A 23,222-nucleotide genomic window follows, 5' to 3' on the forward strand; every position below is an offset into this window, starting at 1 on the left:
CTTGAACAGGATTTCTTTTTTTCAGAGACACTTCAATTTGGTTCCATTTTCTTTTCCTTGTGAAAAATGCATACAGATAATTTAGAAGTTACAAAACTGCCTTTTTAAATAAAAAAATGGGAGATCCAGAAGTTAGCAACTGAGGCTAATATGCTACCCTCCCAAAACAAATAATACCTGGTAGAGTTAATAATATTTTACTTAGTAAGAAGTTCCTTTATGCATAATTTTATTATAGAATGTCATAATCCTAATAGTTCCCTACTTAACTACTTCTTCTAACATAGTCCTGCTGGGTACTTCATGCATTCAGTTCTCTGAAGTTTCATAATGAGCTTAATCTAAGAAATGCAGTTGAACTCGCAAAGAAGAGCCTGATTGAAGATAAGGAGATGCCTGTCAAAGTTGAAGCTGCCCTTGCTCTCCAATCATTAATTTCTAATCAGACACAAGGTAAAGCCAAAAATACCTTTTAGAAAGTTTATTCTATTTTTATTTTTACATTGTCTTCTCAAATAGTTGCTTTACTTACTTCTCTAGTAAGGATGATTCTCGGTGTCTTAAGGTTCAGGGTTTAGATTTCTGAAACTTTGCCCCCTCAAAATTTCATAGGAGTTTATTCTTCGTCTTTTTAGGACTTCTTATTGACTGGTTTCCAGAAAAGTTTTAGATTAGGAAATAAGTTGGTAACCATTGGGCCCTGGGGTAGTCTGGGAATCAAGAGACCTGGTGTCTTGTTTTGATTCCACTACTCGGTTGCTCTGTCAAGGGTTAGGTAGCCATATATTTAAATTCAGGGGTTTGGACTAGATGGTCTCAGGAGTCCTTTTCACTCTAGGATTCTGTGATTCTACTAGTTCCGAAAGTAGCAAGTGTTATTTTTAGTGAGTGATAACACAGATAAATCATTTATTTGTTTAGAAGACTATCATTTAAAGTTCAGGTAAACCTTTGGAAGTAAATTCAGTTTTATGAAGAACATGCGTCTAGTTTACTTTCATTCAGCAATGTTTCAGTGAACATTGTACAAGGATATGTGGTGGGGAAAGGGCGCCATCAATATTGGGCATAGTTTTTATCTACATGATTTTTTTATGCTTGTATCTTGATGTCATATATATGTCCTATAAGTCATGCTGGTGATAGAGCATTTGTATAATGAGCATTTCTCAGTGAAGGTTCTTGGCATTTTGAGTAGGACAGTTCTTTCCCATGTGTAGGATTGATTACTCCTAATTACTGACAGGGAGATGGGTATATTGGTGAAGATCATTTTGGTATAGCTTTGTGTCTTATTTACCATAGAGCAAGTATCTGCCAAGAATCTATTAGTCTATGTCACTTCATGTGACCATGTTAATTCTTTTAACCAGTTGTGAATGCCTAAGTGTTTGCTGATTTTTGTTTGTTTTATTTCATTAGCTAAGGAATATATGAAGCCACACGTAAGGCCTATCATGCAGGAGCTGTTGCACATTGTTAGAGAGACCGAAAATGATGATGTTACTAACGTCATCCAGAAGATGATATGTGAATATAGTCAAGAAGTAGCCTCAATTGCTGTTGATATGACCCAACATTTGGTAAGAATGGGCAGAGGTTTATGTTAGTTTGAATGTAAATTCAGCCTTGAATAATAAAAATTAAAGCTTTGACTTACCTGAATAAATTAAATTCCATAATTTGGAATTTAGTTTTATAAGCATTTGAAATGTTAATATAAAAGTGTTTGCTCTAATAATTCTGATAGTTGTTAGTTTCTCTAGTTAGTTAGACTTAAATCTAATAACATTGAGATTATTTCATCTGTAATATTCTGAGATTTTATAATGATGTGCTTTGATATGAGCCTTCTAAATACTCACTTTCTGAGCTTGAATCTGGAAACTCATTTCTTTCAGTTTTGGGCAACTTCTTGAATTACTTATTTGGTAATTTCTCCCTACCATTTTTTCCCCCTTTTCTGTAAGTCTGATATTGGATATTGGGTCAGGACTGAGTCTTTAATTTTCCCACCTTTATTCCTCCTGTCTTCCATGTCTTTCTGTCTTTTTTGTTTCATTTTCCTGGTAATCTCTTGATTTTGTCTTTTACCTACTATTAAATTTTTCATTTGAGTATTGCTAGCTTTCACTTTTCACAGACTTTGGGTTTATTTGTTTAATGATAACCAGAAGTTAAAAAAGAGCTATCTAATTGTAACTAATATATATTCCACTCTAGTGATTAGTTTAGGAAAAAAATGTCCATATTTAAAACATGACCATTTCTATCATTGATTTACTCAGCAATGTGTGTGACTTAAGTGTGAGCAAGACTGATACCTAGATGAGTGCCATTGCCCTTTTATTAACTTATAACAACAGCAAGGGGTAGGTATAACAGTATTGATTTTTGAATGTGTATATGTTATGTTCATAGGCTGAGATATTTGGCAAAGTTCTTCAAAGTGATGAATATGAAGAAATTGAAGACAAAACAGTAATGGCTATGGGAATTTTACATACTATTGATACTATCTTGACAGTTGTAGAAGATCATAAAGAGGTGCGATTTCTTTGTGTTTTATTATGTCATTTTAATAATATTCACTGAAATTTACGTGATCAATGGGCATGACTTTAAACTAGCTATTTTGTTATTTTGCTAGATTTTAAAAATTGCCTTCAAATATCAAAGGAACATTCTAAAATAATTGAAGGGGGGAATATTAACATGTTGTTGTAAGATATATAGTATATTCCTTTGTACTAAACTGAGTTTCGTTTATCACATCTATGTTCTAAACTAAGTTGTTGGGGAATATCAAATTGAGTAAGACATGAGTTCTGCCTTGTGGAACCCACAGTCTAGTCTTCTTGGTAGAGAGATAGCCATTCATTCACAGTGGCAGTTATTAAATAATGGAATAAAATTCGAATGTAACAACCATCATGAGAATGGAAGGGAAGAAGAGCTTTCTTTCCTGAACTGAATTCCAGAAGAATATTGGGAAAAGAATCTTTCCTAAACTGAATTCCAGAAGAATATTGAGAAAAGAATTTGTGCAGACAGTTAAGAGCTTTCCCCTGTATTAGCGGATAGAATTTTACTAATGTTACTTTGAGATCACTAGAGCAGGTAAATTGATGGTGTCCTTGTGCAGAAGTGGAAAACAAGTTCAGGTAGTATTGAGGAATCTGCTCACTGCCACAGACTTTTGAGTTTATAGTCAGATTATTCTGATACTATATCCATTCATCTCCACCTGAGACCTTCTGCTGTCCTTCCCAAGCATTACATAGTCTCTCCTTAAATCAGATTTGGGTTTGTTACTTCTGTGAGCGTAAGCTGACTTGCTCAGCAATGGCGGAAGCTCCTGTTTCATACAGTGTGTCTTAGGAAGCAGGTGCCAGTTCTTTAAATAGCATTGTTAAATCCTGTGGCTGTTGATTTATCCCGTGTTTATCATGTACCAATGGAAGATTACCAGATTCTTTTTTTTTTTTTTTTAATTTTTTTTTATTTTAAAAGATTTTATTTGTTTATTTGACAGAGAGTGCGAGAGGGAACACAAGTAGGGGGAGTGGGAGAGGGAGAGAAGCAGGCTTCTGACTGAGCAGGAAGCCCAATGAGGGGCTCGATCCCAAGGACCCTGGGATCATGACCTAAGCTGAAGCAGACACTAAATGACTGAGCCATCCAGGTGCCCTGATTACCAGATTCTTTTTTTGTTTGTTTGTTTTTAAAGATTTTTCTTTATTCAACAGACAAGATCACAAGTAGGCAGAGAGAGGTGGGGAAGCAGGCTCCCTACTGTGCAGAGACCCCGATGCGGGACTCGAAACTAGGACCCTGAGATCATGATCTGAGCCGAAGGCAGAGGCTTAACCCACTGAGCCACCCAGGTGCCCCCCTGATTACCAGATTCTTAAAAGCAGTTTTGATAGTCTTCTCCTGGGCAGGCCTCCTTCGCCTAAAAGGCTAAATGTGAATATTTACTTCCATATTCGTTATTTTGTTTTATTTTTGTATCTTTGTTAAAATTGTATGGGCCATTCAGAACAGTGAAATGCTCCAAGTTAAATTAGAACAAGTATACTTGAGGATAATTCTTTTGCCGTATATGAAGAATTTGTATTTTAAATTTGACGATACCTGAGAAATCCCCTAGTCCAGATTACAGAGTATGTGTGTGTGGAGGATAGGCAGTAGTAAAATGAGCTTCAGGAAAAAAAATGAGCAGCAGGATCAGTTTGAAAATAAAATTGTATTTTACCTTTCCTGTTAATTTTTTTACTTTTGATGTTAAATTTATTTTGCATTTCAAGTAAAGGAGATGTGAACTTACTGTGACTATCAAAGGAAGCATGGTTTAAGGTTGAGAAGCACTAATCAAATCCAGCTTCCTTACCTACAGATGAAAAAAAATAAAAAACTGAAAGCCTTTAGTAAGTGGCTTTACCAAGATCATAGATAATTAGAGGCAAAACAAGGGCTGGAATCTTGGTCTCCTGACTGCCTCTTCTGATCTTGAACTTTGACTTATTAAAAGCAAACATTGAGAAGAATCCTTCCTTAAAAGGAAAAAATCACTTGTGTATGAATACATGTACAAACACTTAATGTATGCAGAACAGAATTAGAAATTTAAACCAGATGCTTATGCATATGCAGTTTTGCCTTAATGGTTTTAAATTTATTGACAAATTTGTAAACTGGGAGAATTTTGGAGCATTTGAACTTTAAGACTGTACTTTATTTTTTTTCTATTTATTTTTTTAACTGTTGTTAGCATTTATTGTATATTCTTCCAGATAATGTTACTGCACATATATCTCTTTCCAGGGCTGGTTTTCAGGGGTATGCAGTGATAAATAAGCATATCAATTATTTACAACTGGCAGCCGTTCTGGTGGCTTCGTGTCCATGATGGCAACATACGCTGATTATTTAATACAATACTTTAAAACTGAATATTCAGAGAATATGCCCCAAACTTGAAATAGGAGACTCAGATGAAAAATGTAACCCATGATGGAGTTTAATTTTTATTTACTTAAAAAATATTTAGTACAATGTATGTTGAAAAATCCAAAAGGTGTGAAAAGACAGTGAAAATTCACTTTCTCCTTCAGCTCCCCAGATCTAGTTCTCTCTGGAGGTAGCTCCCTAATGAGGTCTTTGTATCCTTCCAAAGATTTTTTTCTGTTGTAATAGCTAAGCAAAAGAATGTGTATATCTTTCTTTTATGAGAATAAAATAGCATAAAGTTTTGGTTTTTTAAAATTTTATTTCTTTTCAGTGTTCCAAAATTCATTGTTTATGCACCACACCCAGTGCTCCATGCAATCCATGCCCTCCGCAATACCCACCACCAGGCTCACCCAACCCTCCATCCCCCTCCCCTCCAAAACCCTCAGTTTTGTTTCTCAGAGTCCACAGTCTGTCATGGTTCATCTCCCCCTCCAATTTCCCCCAACTCACTCCTCCTCTCCATCTCCCCATGTCCTCTGTGTTACTCCCTATGCTCCACAAGTAAGTGAAACCATATGGTACTTGACTTTCTCTGCTTGACTTACTTCTCTCAGCATAATTTCCTCCAGTCCCATCCATGTTGATACAAAAATTGGATATTCATCCTTTCTGATGGAGGCATAATATTCCATTGTATATGTGAACCATATCGTCTTTATCCATTTGTCCGTTGAACCATCTTGGTTCTTTCCACAGTTTGGTGACTGCAGCCATTCATACAGATGACCCTTCTTTTCACTATATCTGTATCTTTGGGTAAATACCCACCAGTGCAATTGCAGGGTCAAAGGGTAGCTCTATTTTTAAGTTTTTGAGATCTCCACAATGTTTTCCAAAGTGGCTGCACCAGCTTGCATTCCCACCAACAGTGTAAGAGGGTTCCCCTTTTTCTACATCCTCTCCAACACTTGTGGTTTACTGTTTTGTTAATTTTGACCATTCTAACTGGTGTAAGGTGGTATCTCACTGTGGTTTTGATTTGAATCTCCCTGATGGCTAATGATGATGAACATTTTTTCATGTGCCTGTTAGCCATTTGTATGTCTTCATTGGAGTCTTTTGCCCACTTTTTGACATGATTATCTGTTTTGTGTGTGTTGAGTTTGAGAAGTTTTTTGTAGATTTTGGATATCAGCCCTTTGTAGTGTCATTTGTGAATATCTTCTTCCATTCAGTGGGTTGCCTCTTTGTTTTGTTTACTGTTTCCTTTGCTGTGCAGAGCTTTTGATCTTGATAAAGTCCCAAAAGTTCATTTTCGCTTTTGTTTCCTTTGCCTTTGGAAACATATCTTGAAAAAAGTTGCTGTGGCCAATGTCGAAGACGTTACTGCCTATGTTCTCCTCTAGGATTTTGATAGATTCCTGCCTCACGTAGAGGTCTTTTATCCATTTTTGAGTTTATCACTGTGTATGGTGTAAGCGAATAGTCGAGTTTCATTGTTCTACACATAGCTGTCCAATTTTCCCAGCACATTTTTTGAAGCGACTGTCTTTTTTTCCACTGTATGTTTTTTCCTGCTTTGTCAAAGATTATTTGCCCATAGAGTTGAGAGTTGAGGGTTATCTGGGCTCTCTACTTTGTTCCACTGGTCTATGTGTCTGTTTTTGTGTCAGTACCATGCTGTTTTGGTGATCACAGCTTTGTAGTAAAGCTTGAAATCAGGCAATGTGAGGCCCCCAGTTTTGTTTTTCTTTTTCAACATTTCCTTCTGGAGTCTCTTCTGGTTCCATACAAATTTAGAGTTGTTCCAGCTCTTTGAAAAATGCCAGTGAAATTATGAATGAAAAGAGAGCGATCACAGCAAACATCAAGGACATAGAAACAATCATCAGAAATTATTATCTACGGTTATATGCCAATAAGTTAAGCAACCTAGATGAAATGTATGCCTTCCTAGAAACCTATAAACTTCCAAAGCTGAATCAGGAAGAAATTGACAATCTATTCAGACCAATATCTAGTAACGAGATTGAAGCAGTTATCAAAAACCTCCCAAAGAGCCCAGGACCTGACGGATTCCCTGGAAAATTCTACCAAACATTCAAAGAAGAAATAATACCTATTCTCCTGAAGCTGTTTCAAACAACTGAAGCAGAAGGAAGACTTCCAGACTCTTTATGAAGCTGGCATTACGCTGATCCCCAAACCAGGCAAAGATCCCACCAAGGAGTCTTAGAAGAGGGAAATTCAGACCAATATCCCTGATAAATATGGGTGCTAAGATTCTCAACAAGATCCCAGCTAATAGGATCCAACAGTACATTAAAAAGATTATCCGCTGTGACCAGGTGGGATTTATCCCCAGGATGCAAGGGTGGTTCAACATTCGCAAATCAATCAATGTGATAGAACAAATCAATAAGAGAAGAGAGAAAAACCACATGGTCCTCTCAATTGATGCAGAAAAAGTATTTGACAAGATACAGCATCGATTCCTGATTAAAACGCTTCAAAATATAGGGATAGAGGGAACATTCCTCAACTTCATAAAATCTATCTATGAAAACCCCACAACGAATAACATCCTCAATGGGGAAAAGTTGACAGCCTTCCTTCCTTTTGAGATCAGGAACATGACAAGGATGCCCACTCTCACCACTGTTGTTCAGCATAGTATTAGAAGTCCTAGCAACAGCAATCAGACAACAAAAAGAGATAAGAGGTATTCAAATTAGCAGTGAAGAAGTCAAACTCTCTGTCTTCACAGATGACATGATACTTTATTTGGAAAACCCAAAAGACTCCATCCCCAAACTACTAGAACTCATACAGCAATTCAGTAATGTGGCAGGATACAAAATGAATGTACAGAAATCAGTTGCTTTCTTATATACTAACAATGAAAATATAGAAAGGGAAATGAGAGAATTGATTCCATTTACTATAGCACCAAGAACCACAAGACACCTGGGAATAAACCTAACCAAAGAGGTAAAGGATCTGTACTTGAGGGGCTACAGACACTCGTGAGAGAAATTAAAGAAAACACAAAAAGATGAAAGAGCATTCCATGCTCCTGGATTGGAAGAATAAACTTTGTTAAAATGTATATACTGCTAGAGCAATCTGTACTTTCAATGCATTCCCCATAACATACAGTTTTATTTGCCATTCTTGAATTGTATTTTGGTCATCCTTCCATATGAGTCACTAATGTTAAATATTTTTAGTAGTTGCATAATATCCCTTTATATGCTATGTCAGGGGTATTCAACTGGTCCCTCATTAATGAATATAAATTAACTGTCCCTTTAACTGTCCATAAATGGAACCTTGGTGGATACTGATCACAAATGTTACTGTAGTTAGTGGCCTTTTACATGTCATTTGCACAGGTAATAATATATCTGGAGAGCAAAGTCCTTGAAGTGGAATTGTTAGGTCAAGGGATATATGTATGAGTAAGCTTGAGAGATACTGCTGACTTGGCCAACTTACACTTCCCAAATCAATGGACAGCAGTGTCTCTCTTCCCGGTCACATACTTTTTGATCATTACCAGTCTGATAGGTAAAAAGTGGTAATATGGGGCTTAGAATTTGTACTCTTCACATGTATTTGAGTGAACATTTTGTTAAAAGCTTAAGGTCTGTTTATATTTCTTTTTTTATAACCTTGCCTTTTTTTTTTCTGTTGATTTCATTTCATGGAAGGGAATTTGATCTTTGTGATACTATTTGAAAATAATTCCCTCCATTTTTCATTTATGTTTGATTTCCCCCTACTCTATGCAGATACTCATTTTTGAAATGAAGTGCTTTGATATATTTATTTCTGATTTCTGTGCATTGAGCCATTTTCCATCTTCAGGATTATACACAACCTGTTTTCCTTTCTTCTAATATATATATATATATATATATATATATATATATATATATATATATATATACTTTTTTTACTACTATGTAATGTGTTATTTGCCCCAGGGGTACTGGTCTGTGAATTATCAGGCTTACATATTTCACAGCACTCACCGTAGCACATACCCTCCCCAATGTCCATAACCCAGCCATCCTCTCCCTAACCCCCTACCCCCTGCAACCCTCAGTTTGTTTTGTGAGATTAAGAGTCTCTTATGATTTGTATCCTTTTCAATCCCATCTTGTTTCATTTTTTCTCTCCCTACCCCTCCCACGATCCCCCACCCTGCCTCTCAAATTCCTCATATCAGAGATCTCATATAATAATTGTTTTTCTCTAATTGACTTATTTTGCTAAGCATAATACCCTCTAGTTCCATCCACATCATTGCAAGTGGCAAGATTTTGGTGTTTTTTTGATGGCTGCATAGTATTCCATTGTGTATATATACCACATCTTCTTGATCCATTCATCTGTTGATGGACATCTAGGTTCTTTCCATAGTTTGGCTACTGTGGACATTGCTGCTATAAACATTCGGGTGCACATGCCCCTTTGGATCACTACATTTGTATCTTTAGGGTAAATACCCAGTAGTGTGATCGCTGGGTCATAGGGTAGCTCTATTTTCACTTTTTGAGGAACCTCCATGCTGTTTTCCAGAGTGGCTGCACCAGCTTGCATTCCCACCAACAGTGTAGGAGGGTTCCCCTTTCTCCGCCTCCTCGCCAACATCTGTCATTTCCTGACTTGTTCATTGTAGCCATTCTGACTGGTGTGAGGTGGTATCTCAACTGTGGTTTTTATTTATATTTCCCTGGTGCCGAGTGATGTTGAGCACTTTTTCATGTGTCTGTTGGCCATGTGGATGTCTTCTTTGCAGAAATGTCTGTTTATGTCTTCTGCCCATTTCTTTCTTTCTTTTTTTTTTTTTTAAAGATTTTATTTATTTATTTGTCAGGCATAGAGGGAGAGCGAGCGAGTGAGCACAGGCAGACAGAGAGGCAGGCAGAGGCAGAGGGAGAAGCAGGCTCCCTGCCGAGCAAGGAGCTTGATGCGGGACTCGATCCCAGGACGCTGGGATCATGACCTGAGCCGAAGGCAGCCGCTTAACCAACTGAGCCACCAAGGCGTCCCATTCTGCCCATTTCTTGATTGGATTATTTGTTCTTTGGGTGTTGAGTTTGAGAAGTTCTTTATACATTTTGGATACTAGCCCTTTATCTCACATGTCATTTGCAAATATCTTCTCCCATCCTGTCGCTTGTCTTTTGGTGGTGTTGACTGTTTCCTTTGCTGTGCAAAAAGCTTTTTATCTTGATGAAGTCCCAATAGTTAATTTTCGCCCTTGTTTCCCTTGCCTTTGGAGATATTTCTAGGAAGAAATTTATGGCTGAGGTTGAAGAAGTTGCTGCTTGTGTTCTCCTCAAGGATTTTGATGGATTCCTTTCTCACATTGAGGCCCTTCATCCATTTTGAGCCTATTTTCGTGTGTGGTGTAAGGAAATGGTGCAATTTCATTTTTCTGCATGTAGCTGTCCCACTTTCCCAACACCATTTGTTGAAGAGACTGTCTTTTTAAAATTGGACATTCTTTCCTGCTTTGTCGAAGATTAGTTGACCATAGAGTTGAGGGTCTGTTTCTGGGCTTTCTATTCTGTTCCATTGATCTATGTGTCTGTTTTTGTGCCACTGTCATACTGTCTTGGTGATGACAGCTTTGTATTAGAGCTTGAAGTCTGGAATTGTGATGCCACCAACTTTGATTTTCTTTTTCAACATTCCCCTTGCTATTCAGGGTCTTTTCTTGTTTCATATAAATTTTAGGATTTTTTGTTCCATCTCTGTAAAAAAAAGTTGATATTTTGATAGGGATTGTGTTAAATATATAGATTGCTTTAGGTAGCATAGACATTTTCACAATATTTGTTCTTCCTATCCATGAACATGGAATGTTTTTCCATTTCTTTGTGTCTTCCTCACTTTTTTTCATGAGTACTTTCTTTGCCTCTTCGGTTAGGTTTATTCCTAGGTAGCTTATGGTTTTGGGTGCAGTTGTTTTTTTTTTTTTTTTAATTTATTTGTCAGAGAGAGAGCGAGCGAGAGTGAGCACAGGCAGATAGAGTGGAAGGCAGAGTCAGAGGGAGAAGCAGGCTCCCCGCGGAGCAAGGAGCCCGATGCGGGACTCGATCCCAGGACGCTGGGATCATGACCTGAGCCGAAGGCAGCTGCTTAACCAACTGAGCCACCCAGGCGTCCCTGGGTGCAGTTGTAAATGGGATTGAGTCCTTAAGTTCTCTTTCTTTTGTCTTGCTGTTGGTGTATAGAAATACAGCTACTTCTGTGCATTGATTTTATGTCCTGCAAGTTTATTGAATTCCTGTATGAGTTCTAGCAGTTTTGGAGAGGAGTCTTTGGGTTTTCCACATAAAGTGTCTTATCATGTGCAAGGAGTGAGAGTGTGACGACTTCTTTGCCAATGTGGATGCCTTTTATTTCTTTTTGTTGTCTGACTGGTGAGGCTAGGATTCTAATACTATGTCGAATAGCAGTGGTGATAGTGGATAGTCCTGCTGTGTTCCTAACCTTAGGGGAAAAGCTCTCAGCTTTTCCTATTGAGAATGATATTCACTGTGGGTTTTTCATAGATGGCTTTGATGATATTGAGGTATGTACCTTCTATGCTTACACTCTATGAAGAGTTTTGATCAAGAAAGGATGCTGTACTTTGTCAAATGCTTTTTAAGCATCTATTGAGAAGATCCTATGATTCTTGTTTTTTCTTTTATTAATGTCTTGTATCACATTGATTTGTGGATGTTGAACCAACCTTGCAGGCCAGGAATAAATCCCACTTGGTCATGGTGAATAATCCTTTTAATGTACTGTTGGATCCTATTGGCTAGTATTTTGGTGAGAATTTTTGCATCCGTGTTCATCAGGGATATTGGTCTGTAATTCTTTTTGGTGGGGTTTTGTGTGGTTTGGGATCAAGGTAATGCTCGCCTCATAAAATGAGTCTCATAAAATATGTTTGGAAGTTTTCCTTCCATTTCTGTTTTTAGGAACACTTTCAGGAGAATAGGTATTAATTCTTCCTACATGTTTGGTGGAATTCCCCTGGGAAGCCCTCTGGCCCTGGGCTCTTGTTTTTTGGGTCATTTTGGATGACTACTTCAATCTTCTTACTGGTTATGGGTCTGTTCAGGTTTTCTATTTCTCCTGGCTCAGTTTTGGTAGTTTATATGTCTCTGGGAATGCATCCATTTCTTCCAGATTGTCCAATTTGCTGGTGTATAGTTGTTCATAGTATATTCTTAGAGTTGTATGTATTTCTTTGGTGTTGGTTGTGAACGTTCCTCTTTCGTTCATGATTTTATTAATTTGGGCATCTTTTCTTTTTGATAAATCTGGCCAGGGTTTATCAATCTTAATAATTCTTTCAAAGAACCAGCTCCTAGTTTTGTTGATCTATTCTGCTGATCTTTTGGTTTCTATTTCATTGATTTCTGCTCTGAACTTTATGATTTTTCTTCTAATGCTAGGTTTAGGCTTTCTTTGATGTTTTCTCTCCAGCTCCTTTAGGAGTAGGGTTAGGTTGTGTATTTCAGACCTCTCTTGTTTCCTGAGAAAGCCTTGTATTACTATATACTCTCCTCTCAGGACTGCCTTTGCTGTGTCCCAAAGATTTGGGGCAGTTGTGTTTTCATTTTCATTTGTTTCCATGAATTTTTAAAATTCTTCTTTAATTTCCTGGTTGACCCATTCATTCTTTAGTAGGATGCTCTTTAGCCTCCATGTATTTGAGTTCTTTCCAAATTTCCTCTTGTCATTAAGTATTAGTTTCAGAGCAGTGTGGTCTGAAAATATGCCAGGAATGATCCCAATCTTTTGGTACCGGTTGAAACCTGATTTGTGACCCAGAATGGGATCTATTCTGGAGAATGTTCTATGTGCACTAGAGAAGAATGTGTATTCTGTTGCTCTGGGATGGAATGTTTTGAATATATCTGTGATGTCCATCTGGACCGGTGTGTCATTTAAAGCCTTTATTTCCTGGGGCGCCTGGGTGGCTAAATGGCTTAAGCCTCTGCCTTTGGCTCAGGTCATGATCTCAGGGTCCTCGGATCGAGCCCTGCTGAGCAGAGAGCCTGTTTACCGCCCTCTCTCTGCCTACTTATGATCTCTCTCTGTGTCAAATAAATAAAATCTTAAAAAAAAATAAAGCCTTTATTTCCTTGTTGATCTTTTGCTTAGATGATCTGTCCATTTCAGTGAGGGGGCTGTTAAAGTCCCTACTATTATTGTATTATTGTTGATGTATTTCTTTGATTTTGTTATTAATTGTTTTATATAATTGACTGCTCCTTTGTTAGGGGCATAGATATTTAAAATTGTTAGATCTTCTTGTTGAACAGACCCTTTAAGTATGATATAGTGTCCTTCCTTATCTCTAATTTTATTCTTTGGCTTAAAATCTAATTTATCTGATATAAAGATTCCCACCCTAGCTTCTTTTGATGTCCATTAGCATGCTAAATTATTTTTCACCCCCCTCACTTTAAATCTGGAGGTGTCTTTGGGTCTAAAATGAGTTTTTTGTAGACAGCATATCAACGGGTCTTGTTTTTTATCCATTCTAACACCCTGTGTCTTTTGATTGGGGCATTTAACACATTTATATTCAGGGTAACTATTGAAAGATATGAATTTAGTGCCATTGTATTATCTGTGAGGTGACAGTTACATATATTGTTTCTGTTCCTTTCTGGCCCGTTACTTTTAGGCCCTCTCTTTGCTTAGAGGACCCCTTTCAGTATTTCCTGTAGGGCTGGTTTGGTGCTTGCAAATTCTTTTAAATTTTTTTTTGTCCTAGAAGCTTTTTATCTTTCCTTCTATTTTTAGTGACAGTGTAGCTGGATATAGTGTTCCTGTCTGCATATTTTTCTTGTTTAATGCTCTGAATACATCTGGCCTGCCCGGTCTTTGTGGAAGGTCCGCTGTCAATCTATTATATCTACCATTGTATGTTAGAGACCTCTCGTCCTGAGCTGCTTTCAGGATTTTCTCTTTGTCACGGAGACTTGTAAGTTTTACTATTAGATGATGGGTTGTGGACCTGTTTTTATTGATTTTGATGGGGGTTCTCTGTGCCTTCTGGATTTTGATGCTTATTCCCTTTGCCATATTATGGAGATTCTCTATTTTATAATTTGCTCCAGGATACCTTCCTCCTCTCTCTCTTTCTTCTTCTGGGATCCCAATTGTTCTAATACTGTTTTGTCTTATGGTATCACTTATCTCTTGAATTCTCCCCTTGTGGTCCAGTAGTTGTTTGTCTCTCTCTTTTTTATTTTTTTTTAAAGATTTTATTTATTTTATTTGACAGACAGAGATCACAAGTAGGCAGAAAGGCAGGCAGAGAGAGAGGGGAGGAAGCAGGCTCCCTGCTGGGCAGAGAGCCTGATGCAGGGCTTGATGCGGGGCTCGATCCCAGGACCCTGGGATCATGACCTGAGCCAAAGGCAGAGGGTTTAACCCACTGAGCCACCCAGGCGCCCCTGTCTCTCTTTTTCTCAGCATCTTTATTCTCTATCATTTGGTCTTTTGTATCGCTAATTCTCTCTTCTGCCTCATTTATCCTAGCAGTAAGAGCCTTCATTTTTTATTGCACCTCATTAATAGCTTTTTGATTTCAACTTCGTTAGATTTAGTTCTTTTATTTCTCTAGAAAGGGATTCATTAGTGTCTTCCATGCTTTTTCGACCCAGCTAGCACCTTGATAATCATCATTCTGAACTCTACTTCTGACGTATTGCTGTCTGTATTAATTAGGTCCGTAGCCATTGATACTGCCTTTTGTTCTTTTTTGTGGTGAGTTTTTCTGCCTTGTTATTTTATCCAGATAAGAATAGATGAATGAGTGAACAAAATACTAAAAGGATAGCAACAACTCCAGAAAAATATACACTATTCAAATCAGAAGAGACCTGAATCTGGGGGGAGAAGATGGGGGCAAAAAAGAAAAAAATATATATATTAGACTGGTGAATAGAACAGAGCCACATACTTGATTTGGGGTGTATTTTGGTCTGTTAGAAGAAACTATCTCCCAAAATTTTAAAGAAAGGAAAACTTATATACAAAAATATGATGAAGGGATGGAATATGAGTGTAAAGATGAAAATTTAAAAAAGGGCGACTGGGTGGCTCAGTCATTAAGTGTCTGCCTTCGGCTCAGGTTATAATCCCAGGGTCCTGGGATCGAGGCCTGCATTGGGCTTCCTGCCCTACAGGAGGCCTGCTTCTCCCTCTCCCACTCCCATTGCTTGTGTTCCCTCCCTCTCTGTGTCTGTTTGTCAAATAAATAAAATCTTTAAAAAAAAATTCTAAAAAAGGAATTGGTAAGAAGTTGGTTGAAAAAGAAAAAAAAAAAAAAAGGAAGGAATGATCAGGCTGGGGACTAGAACAAAGCCATGTACTAGATTTAGGGTATATTTTGATCTGTTAGAAGAAATTGTATCCCAGAATTTTAAAGAAAAAAAGAACCTATATGTATACAAAAAAATAAGGTAACATACAATGAAGGGATAAAATATGACTATAACAATGAAGATTACAAAAGATTTTTAAGGGGCGCCTGGGTGGCTCAGTGGGTTAAAGCCTCTGTTTTGGGCTCAGGTCATGATCTCAGGGTCCTGGGATTGAGCCCTGCATTGGACTCTCAGCTCAGTGGAGAGCCTGCTTCCCCCTCTCTCTCTGCCTGCCTCTCTGCCTATTTGTGATCTCTGTCTGTTAAATAAATAAATAAAATCTTTAAAAAAAAAGATTTTGATAAGATGAAATAGTTAAAAAACATTAAAATAGGAAAGAGGATAAATTAAAAAAATAGAATAAGAAAAAAATAAAATTATTATTATTTTTAAAGATTTTATTTATTTATTTGATAGGGAGAGATATAGGGAGAGAGGGAACACAAGCGAGTGGGTGGGAGAGGGAGAAGCAGGCTTTCCACTGAGCAGAGCCTGATGTAGGGCTCAGTCCCAGGACCCTGGATCATGAGCTGAGCCAAAGGCAGACACCCAACCACTAAGCCACCGAGGTGACCCCTAGAAAAAATTAAATTAAAAAAAAAAATTAAGTTAGAAAGACTAAAGGATCATGGGAAAAAAGTCATGAATTCTATAGTTGCTTTCCCTTAGCTCTGGAGTTCATAGTTCCTCTAGCTCTGGTGAACTTGGTCTCAGCTGGATGTTTTTGCTGATCCTCTGGGGGAGGGGCCTGTTGTAGTGATTCTCAAATGTCTTTGCCCAAGGCAGAATTGCACCCCCCTTGCCAGTTCTGGTTCACTCTTGGCAGCTTTTGTTCCCTGACCACTTTCCTACAAATATGGAGGATGGGAATGAAAATGGCGGCCTCCCAATCTCTCCTGTAGGAGCTGAGAGCTTGGGGCCCCATTCCTCAGTGCGCCCTCAGAGAAAAGCAGTCAATCCCTCCTATCTCCCTGGTCCCCAGCCCCACTCCAAGCTCACAGGCTGTGATGGAGCATTTCTATCTCTGGCGCACGACCCTGTTTGGAGTCTCCAACACGGCCAGTTCCTGCCATGCGCTTCCGCCCCACTCCTCCCTGGGGAAGAAGGAGGAGGTCTTTCTAGATCTGCCACTTGTGCAGTCCCTGATCCAAGAGCAGTGACCCGACTATGCCTTGGATCACGGTTTAAGGTAACCCAGAGATGAGAGCTCACTCCTTGGCTCTGGCCCCGTCTCTGGAGCCAACTTCCCTGCTTGGATACCTGGCAGGTCTGCCACACTCAGACACTCTGGTCTTGTGACCTGAGTCCTGAAGGGTCCTGAGTCTGCACTGTCCCCTCAAGGGTTCCACCTTCAGTTAGCCTTTAGAGCAGTGTCCCTCAATGGAGCAGACTTCCAAAAGTTCTGATTTGGGGCTCCTCTGCTCTCTCACTTGCTGGGAGCTGGCCCTTCTCCCAATGGTCTATCTTCCTGGAGCTTCAGATTCACTTCTCTGTATGTCCTGCCTTTCGGAAAGTGGTTGATTTTCTGTTCTTAGAATTGTTGCTCTTCTTTTGTTCTATCTCCTGTTGAGTTTGTAGGTGTTCCGAATGGTTTGATGACTATGTAGCTGAATTCCCGAGACTTGATGATATTTCAGTTTCCTACTCCTCTGCCATCTTGCTCCTCCCCCTCCTCTTGTAGTATTTTTTTTTTTTTTTTAAGATTTTACTTATTTATTTGACAGAGATCACAAGTAGGCAGAGAGGCAGGCAGAGAGAGAGGGGGAAGCAGGCTTCCTGCTGAGCAGAGAACTCGATGCAGGGCTTGATCCCAGGACCCTGGGATCATGACCTGAGCTGAAGGCAGAGGCTTTAACCCACTGAGCCACCCAGGTACCCCTCTTCTAGTATTCTATGGCCCACGTTTTCACACTGAAATCTTTCATTCGTTAGGAACTTATTTTGGTATAAAATATGAGGTACAGAACTACTTTAATTTGTAATTTTATTATGGACTTAACTTCCATTTTTATCATTAGTTTACTTTTCAGAATTTCTTGGTTATATTTTTCTCTTGAAATTTAGAATTGTCAACTTCTCTCAAAAAAATCCCTTTGTTATTTTTATTGAGCTAATATTATTAGATTAAGGGTTTTCATGGTGAATTTTAAACTAAATGTTTAAATTTATCTTTAGGTTACTCAGCAGTTAGAGAATATCTGTCTACGGATCATTGATCTTGTTTTACAGAAACATGTAATTGGTAAGTCAAAGATAGAGTGAAAAGGTAAACTGATATTCTTTAATTTGGTGAACTTAAAGTACACTTTTAGCCCTTCAAATTCAACAATATGGATAATTTTGAGGAAAAAAAAGTACACTTTTAGCCTTTCAAATTCAACAATATGGATAATTTTGAGGAAAAAAAGCTTGCATTCTCTTCTGTTTCTGGATATGCTTTCTAGTATTAGATATCTGTGTTTTCATTTAGGGAAAAATTTAATACATCCAATAAAGAATTTTTGTCCTTGAATTTTTAAAGGACAGAGAACTTTAAGTTTTTACATTTTTAGAAAGGAAGAACTGGAATGAGGTTTAGGTGAGGTTACTTTACTCTGGAATTGAAAAATGTGAAGTGGCAGACCTATGTCCAACCAGAAGTATGAAATGATTGTTGTTCTATTATAGTGCCTGACTTCTGAATAGAATGAGTAACTACTAGAATCAGGATGTTACAGACTGATGGGGAATTTGTAGAGGAGGCTTGTTTTTTCCATGTATCCAAGCATTTTGAAGGTGGCAGCCCCAAGTCATGTGGGCTTGTATACACTATAGAGGCAGCCTCTATAGTGTGCAAACAGAGGTGGAAGAAAAGCAGGTGATTGTTTAAGACCAGTTGTCTCCCAGCTTTTTATCATTCATACCAGTAGTAACAAATTAAGCATGCACTTCTAATACAGGTGGATAATATTTGAATGCATATTGTAGGCAATATACATATGTTAGCAAATTACATTTACATCCATAAAAATAGAAATGTAAAAGGATGGGATTAAACATCTATATACATAAACTATTGTAATACATTATTTTCCCTACTGAGTGGATTATCTTGTACACTGCTGAGGGTACCTCCTCCTTCCTTTCGAAATCATTGCTATAAAGCAGTAGTTCTCAAACTTTGAGGTGTATAAAGAATTCCCTGGAACCAGTTAAAATGGCGTATATGGACCATAACCCTAGAGATTCTGATAAGCAAAAAGTATGTTTACTGATCCCCTTATTCATGGAAGAGATTGTAACTGAAGATTCTCCATTAAAGTAAGTAACCCTGAGGAGTGAAATCATGCAGTAAGGCAAAGAGAAATAGTTTATACCAGCCTTCTAATCTGCCTATACCAGCTGTTTGATTTGAGCAATTGCAACATCAGCATGTTAAGGAAATGGGCTGAGTTTTGGATGCAGTGGGTAGAGGAGAAAGCATGGCCCCAATTCTTGTCTGATATCCCATCCCTAGCCCTAAGGTGATGGATGGTCTTTTTTATATTTTTAGCTGTAATGTAATGTTAATGGCCCTTTTTTTCTTTATTTATTTTTTAAAGATTTTATTTATTTATTTGACAGAGAGAGACAGTGAGACAGGGAATATAAGCAGGGGAGTGGGAGAGGGAGAAGTAGGCTTCCCGCTGAATAGGGAGCCTGGTGTGGGACTCAATCCCAGGACCCTGGGATCATGACCTGAGCTGAAGGCAGACGTTTAACGACTTAGCCACCCAGGCACCCAATTAGTGGCCCATTTTGAACTGATATTTGGCCATAGAGGATCTTAGATTAAAAAAATATGTTATGTATATTTGTTCTGTAAGATGTCATGGGATGACTCTGTTTTTCCAGGACCTTTACCCCAGCAGCCTGACTTCATTTGTGTCCATGGTCTACTCTCTTTCCATTGTCCCACTTCCCTTTTTTCCCTGGCCTGTTTTCATTGCTAATTTATTCCTGAAATTTCATTTATTATTAGAAGCCAAGGTTGACTATTACTGCTTCGACTGTTTTATCTGACACAGGGAGTCAAAGTCTGGTACAACCATCCTTCCCTAACAGTCTTCTTGGTTGAGAATAGTTGAAATAACTTTTGGTGCATTCAGGTGTAAATGGAATTTAGCTCACTGAACTTATGGGGAGGCTGGAGTTGGCTGGAGCCAGCAGGACTGTGCACTGGTAGTGGTCTGCTGAGGAGACCTCTTGGGGTCCTGTACTGCTGTCCACCACCATCCAGACTCCAGTCCGGCCATGAAAAGTAATCTGCAACAGCTTTGCGCTTTCTCATTTCTCTGTCAAGTTTCAAAGGCCTGGTCTTCAGCATCAGGGTGGCTGGGTCTTGCACACATGCTGAAGCTGTCAAGGGTGTGCATGGAAATCTTGGCCACATTTCTGTTTCTAGGCTTCATGTTAGGAAGAGGCATTTGCTCTCCTTTCATCATATGCTAGGTGTGGGATGGTGATAAACGAACTTTCAGACATTTCATATTCAGATAGTGCTACTTTTCAAATGTCTTATGTAACAAATTATTTCCCAATATCTGTGATTTCCAGATTGTTCTTGGTAAGGCAAGTATCTGTCTACTAGCTTTTGAATATGTTGTTTTAAATAATGTTACAAAAAAACTCCAAATGCTCCCAGGGTGAATATTAGTTTCTTTTATTTTTTTTAAAGCTTAAAAAAAAATTTTTTTTTAAAGATTTTTTTTTTAATTTATTAATTTGACAGAGAGAAATCACAAGTAGACAGAGAGGCAGCCAGAGAGAGAGAGAGAGAGGGAAGCAGGCTCCCTGCTGAGCAGAGAGCCTGTTGCGGGGGACTCGATCCCAGGACCCTGAGATCATGACCTGAGCCGAAGGCAGCGGCTTAACCCACTGAGCCACCCAGGCGCCCCAAGATTTTAAAAAATTTTTTGAGAGAAAGCACACACAAGTTGCAGGTCAGTGCAGAGGGGGAGGGAGAGAGAGAATTTTAAGGAGGCACCATGCTCAGCACCGAGTCTGATGTAGGACTCAATCTTACAACCCTGAGATTGTGACCTGAGCCAAAAGGAAATCAAGAGTCTGATGTTTAATCCACTGAGCCACCCAGGTGTACCCAATACCTTTTAAAAAAGAGGGAAAACCCTTTGAAGTTAAAAGACTTTTGCTTAGTGACGTGGTAGGAATTATTTGAAAATTTTGTATTGAGAATTGTGTTTTCTCATTGTGTGTTTAGATACGATTTCCTTTTGATAGAGGGTAATAACAAAGACATATCTGCAAATGTAAGAGCATTCTTTTGGATTTTTTATAGTGGGTATAATTGTCTTGTAAATTTGACAAAATACGGTCCAGAATATAGTTTGTAAATATATGTGAGGCTGGAAGATATTTTAGCCTAGCATAATTAAGCTTCCCAAAGAATATTATTTGTTTTTTAAAATTCTGTGCATGAGAGATAGACAACAGTCTCTTCCTTCTTGTATCCATTTCTGATACAACTTTAGAAGTATAAACTATATTTTATTTATTACACAGTATCAAAAATATACATATTCCTGGGGAGACTGTGTGGCTTAGTCAGTTAAACATCTGTCTTCGTCTCAGGTCATGATCCCAGGATGCTGGGATTGAGTCCTTCATGGGGCTCCTTGCTCAGCAGGGAGGCTGTTCTTCCTCTGCCTCTTCTGCCACTCTGCCTGCTTGTGCTCGCTCTCTCTGACACATAAATAAAGTCTTAAAAACACACACACACACACACACACACACATTTCCAGTGTTATGGGTGAGTTTAGCAAAAACACATTTTTGTGCCATCTGACTGGGTAGGGGGCAGATCTTGGCAAGAAAGGGAAGGTGGAAAATAGAGGGAGCTGAGGATGGGAATGCAGATGAGGGGGTGCTACAGGTATGTTATGTGTGAGAGGAATGTATGCGAGTGGATAACCTAAATCTTCCTATCTGGGGTCTCTGTGGTTAATTGTTGCTGTTTTCTAGCATTCTAACTAGAGATTTTCTTCCTTCTAGAATTCTATGAAGAAATTCTTTCACTGGCATATAGTTTAACCTGCCATGGTATTTCCCCTCAAATGTGGCAGCTGCTAGGTATATTATATGAGGTTTTTCAGCAGGATTGTTTTGAATACTTTACAGGTATGGCTTTGACCATCTAACATTTTTGCTTTTCTGTGGCTAGACATTATTTCCTTTGGCAGTTGATATAAAGGCTCACATGATTCCACTACTAATCAGAAAATCCTTGTTCTTTCCCTGTTGAGTAAAGGGTAGTGCTATCAGAGCAGTGTTTTGCAGCTCCAGGAATACAGGCAGTCGAAGGGGGACTGTTTCCTGTTGTATCTTAAGTCAGTTTGCAGTCAGCACATATAACCATACGTTAATTGAATTACTGTTTTCTGAATGCTGTCTATATTCCCAGAACTGTTCTAAGCATAGCAGTGTAGCAGTGAGCAAAATAGTGCGTGCTCTTTTAATGCTTCCCTTCTAGTTGGGTGGGGGGAATGGGGAAGGTGGGGGGAGCACACAGACAAGCAAGAAAATATACAGTTGGTCAAATGGTGATGACACCTATGGAGAAAAAGACAAAAATTGAGAACAATCACTATAATAAAAGATGAGCATTTTAATTTTTCTGATCCACATCTTCCTCGTCTAGGAAGAGCAGATCTGTCACTGTTGTTACTAGCATTTTGTGGTTGTGAGGGAAGATAGTAATATGAAACCACAGAATGTGGTTTCAGTGGGAGTAATTTATTTCTATTCTTGTCACTCAAGTCTCATTGGGCTTTTGAATTTCTTTTCCAGATATGATGCCTCTCCTGCATAATTATGTGACAATAGATACAAATACTTTATTATCTAATCCAAAGCATTTAGAAATACTTTTTACAATGTGTAGAAAGGTAAGTGTGTCCTAATCAGTCGTTATAATGGTTCTTACTAATGTTTAAGTGTTTTACTTCAGGACACTCTTTCAGTTTGTTTCTTATACTTTAGTTCTGTATTGACTTCAACATTTGCTATTTCAATATTTGCTATTTTTAATTTTCTAATAGACCTTGGAATTGTAATTTGATAGTTGTTTATTGTGTGTTGTGCTTAAGACTATTTGCCATTTTTATTTATTAATTTTAAAATTTTTATTTATTTTATTTTTTAAAAATCTGTTAATCTATTGGAGAGAGATCAGCGGGGCAGGGTGGAGGGAGAGGGACAGAGCACATCGCCAGCAGTGGGGGCTTGCCAGTGTGGGGGCTTGATACCATGATCCTGAGATCATGACCTGAGCTGAAGTCAAGAGTCTGAGGCTTAACTGACTGAGCCACCCAGGCGCCCCTTATATATATATTTATTTATTTATTTAAAGATTTATTTTATTACACAGAGAGAGAGAGAATGCAGGGTGTTAGGGAGAGAGGGAGAGAGAGAGGATCCCAAGCAGATTTCATGCCAAGTATTCAGCCTGATATGGGGCTCGATCTCATGACCCCAAGATAATGACCTGAACTGAAGCAGAGTCAAATGCTCAACCATCTGAGCCACTCAGGCACTCCTGACACTTGCCATTTTTATAGCTGTGCACTTTATAATGTTTAGGGTAAATAATTTTGTTTATGTTTTTTCTTTCAAAAATGCAAACTTGCCACTTGATTCAAGACAAGTGCTAAAAAAACCAGTAACAGAAAAGCAAAATGCTAAGAAAATAACCACAATTTATCAATTACTGATTTTTCAATTAAATATGTATATTGGAAAACACTAGATATATATTTTTTGAATATAAATAAT

General features: G+C 38.3%; 1 protein-coding gene across 6 annotated transcripts in view; it reads left to right on the top strand.

Moving 5' to 3' along the window:
- IPO8 (importin 8) overlaps positions 1-23,222 on the top strand; it is a 192,809-nt gene that overhangs the window by 32,978 nt on the left and 136,609 nt on the right. For 3 of the 6 annotated variants that reach the window (XM_082740704.1, XM_082740706.1, XM_082740705.1), the window contains exons 14-19: positions 288-453; positions 1,423-1,583; positions 2,422-2,547; positions 17,589-17,655; positions 21,444-21,569; positions 22,239-22,336. In XM_082740704.1, coding sequence (XP_082596830.1) covers positions 288-453; positions 1,423-1,583; positions 2,422-2,547; positions 17,589-17,655; positions 21,444-21,569; positions 22,239-22,336 — 744 coding nt within the window. The remainder of the gene's footprint in view (positions 1-287; positions 454-1,422; positions 1,584-2,421; positions 2,548-17,588; positions 17,656-21,443; positions 21,570-22,238; positions 22,337-23,222) is intronic. The other 3 variants (XM_082740707.1, XM_082740709.1, XM_082740708.1) reach the window with 1 other exon arrangement.

Source organism: Mustela nivalis (genome assembly GCF_964662115.1).
Source record: "Mustela nivalis genome assembly, chromosome: 7".
NCBI lineage: Eukaryota > Metazoa > Chordata > Mammalia > Carnivora > Mustelidae > Mustela > Mustela nivalis.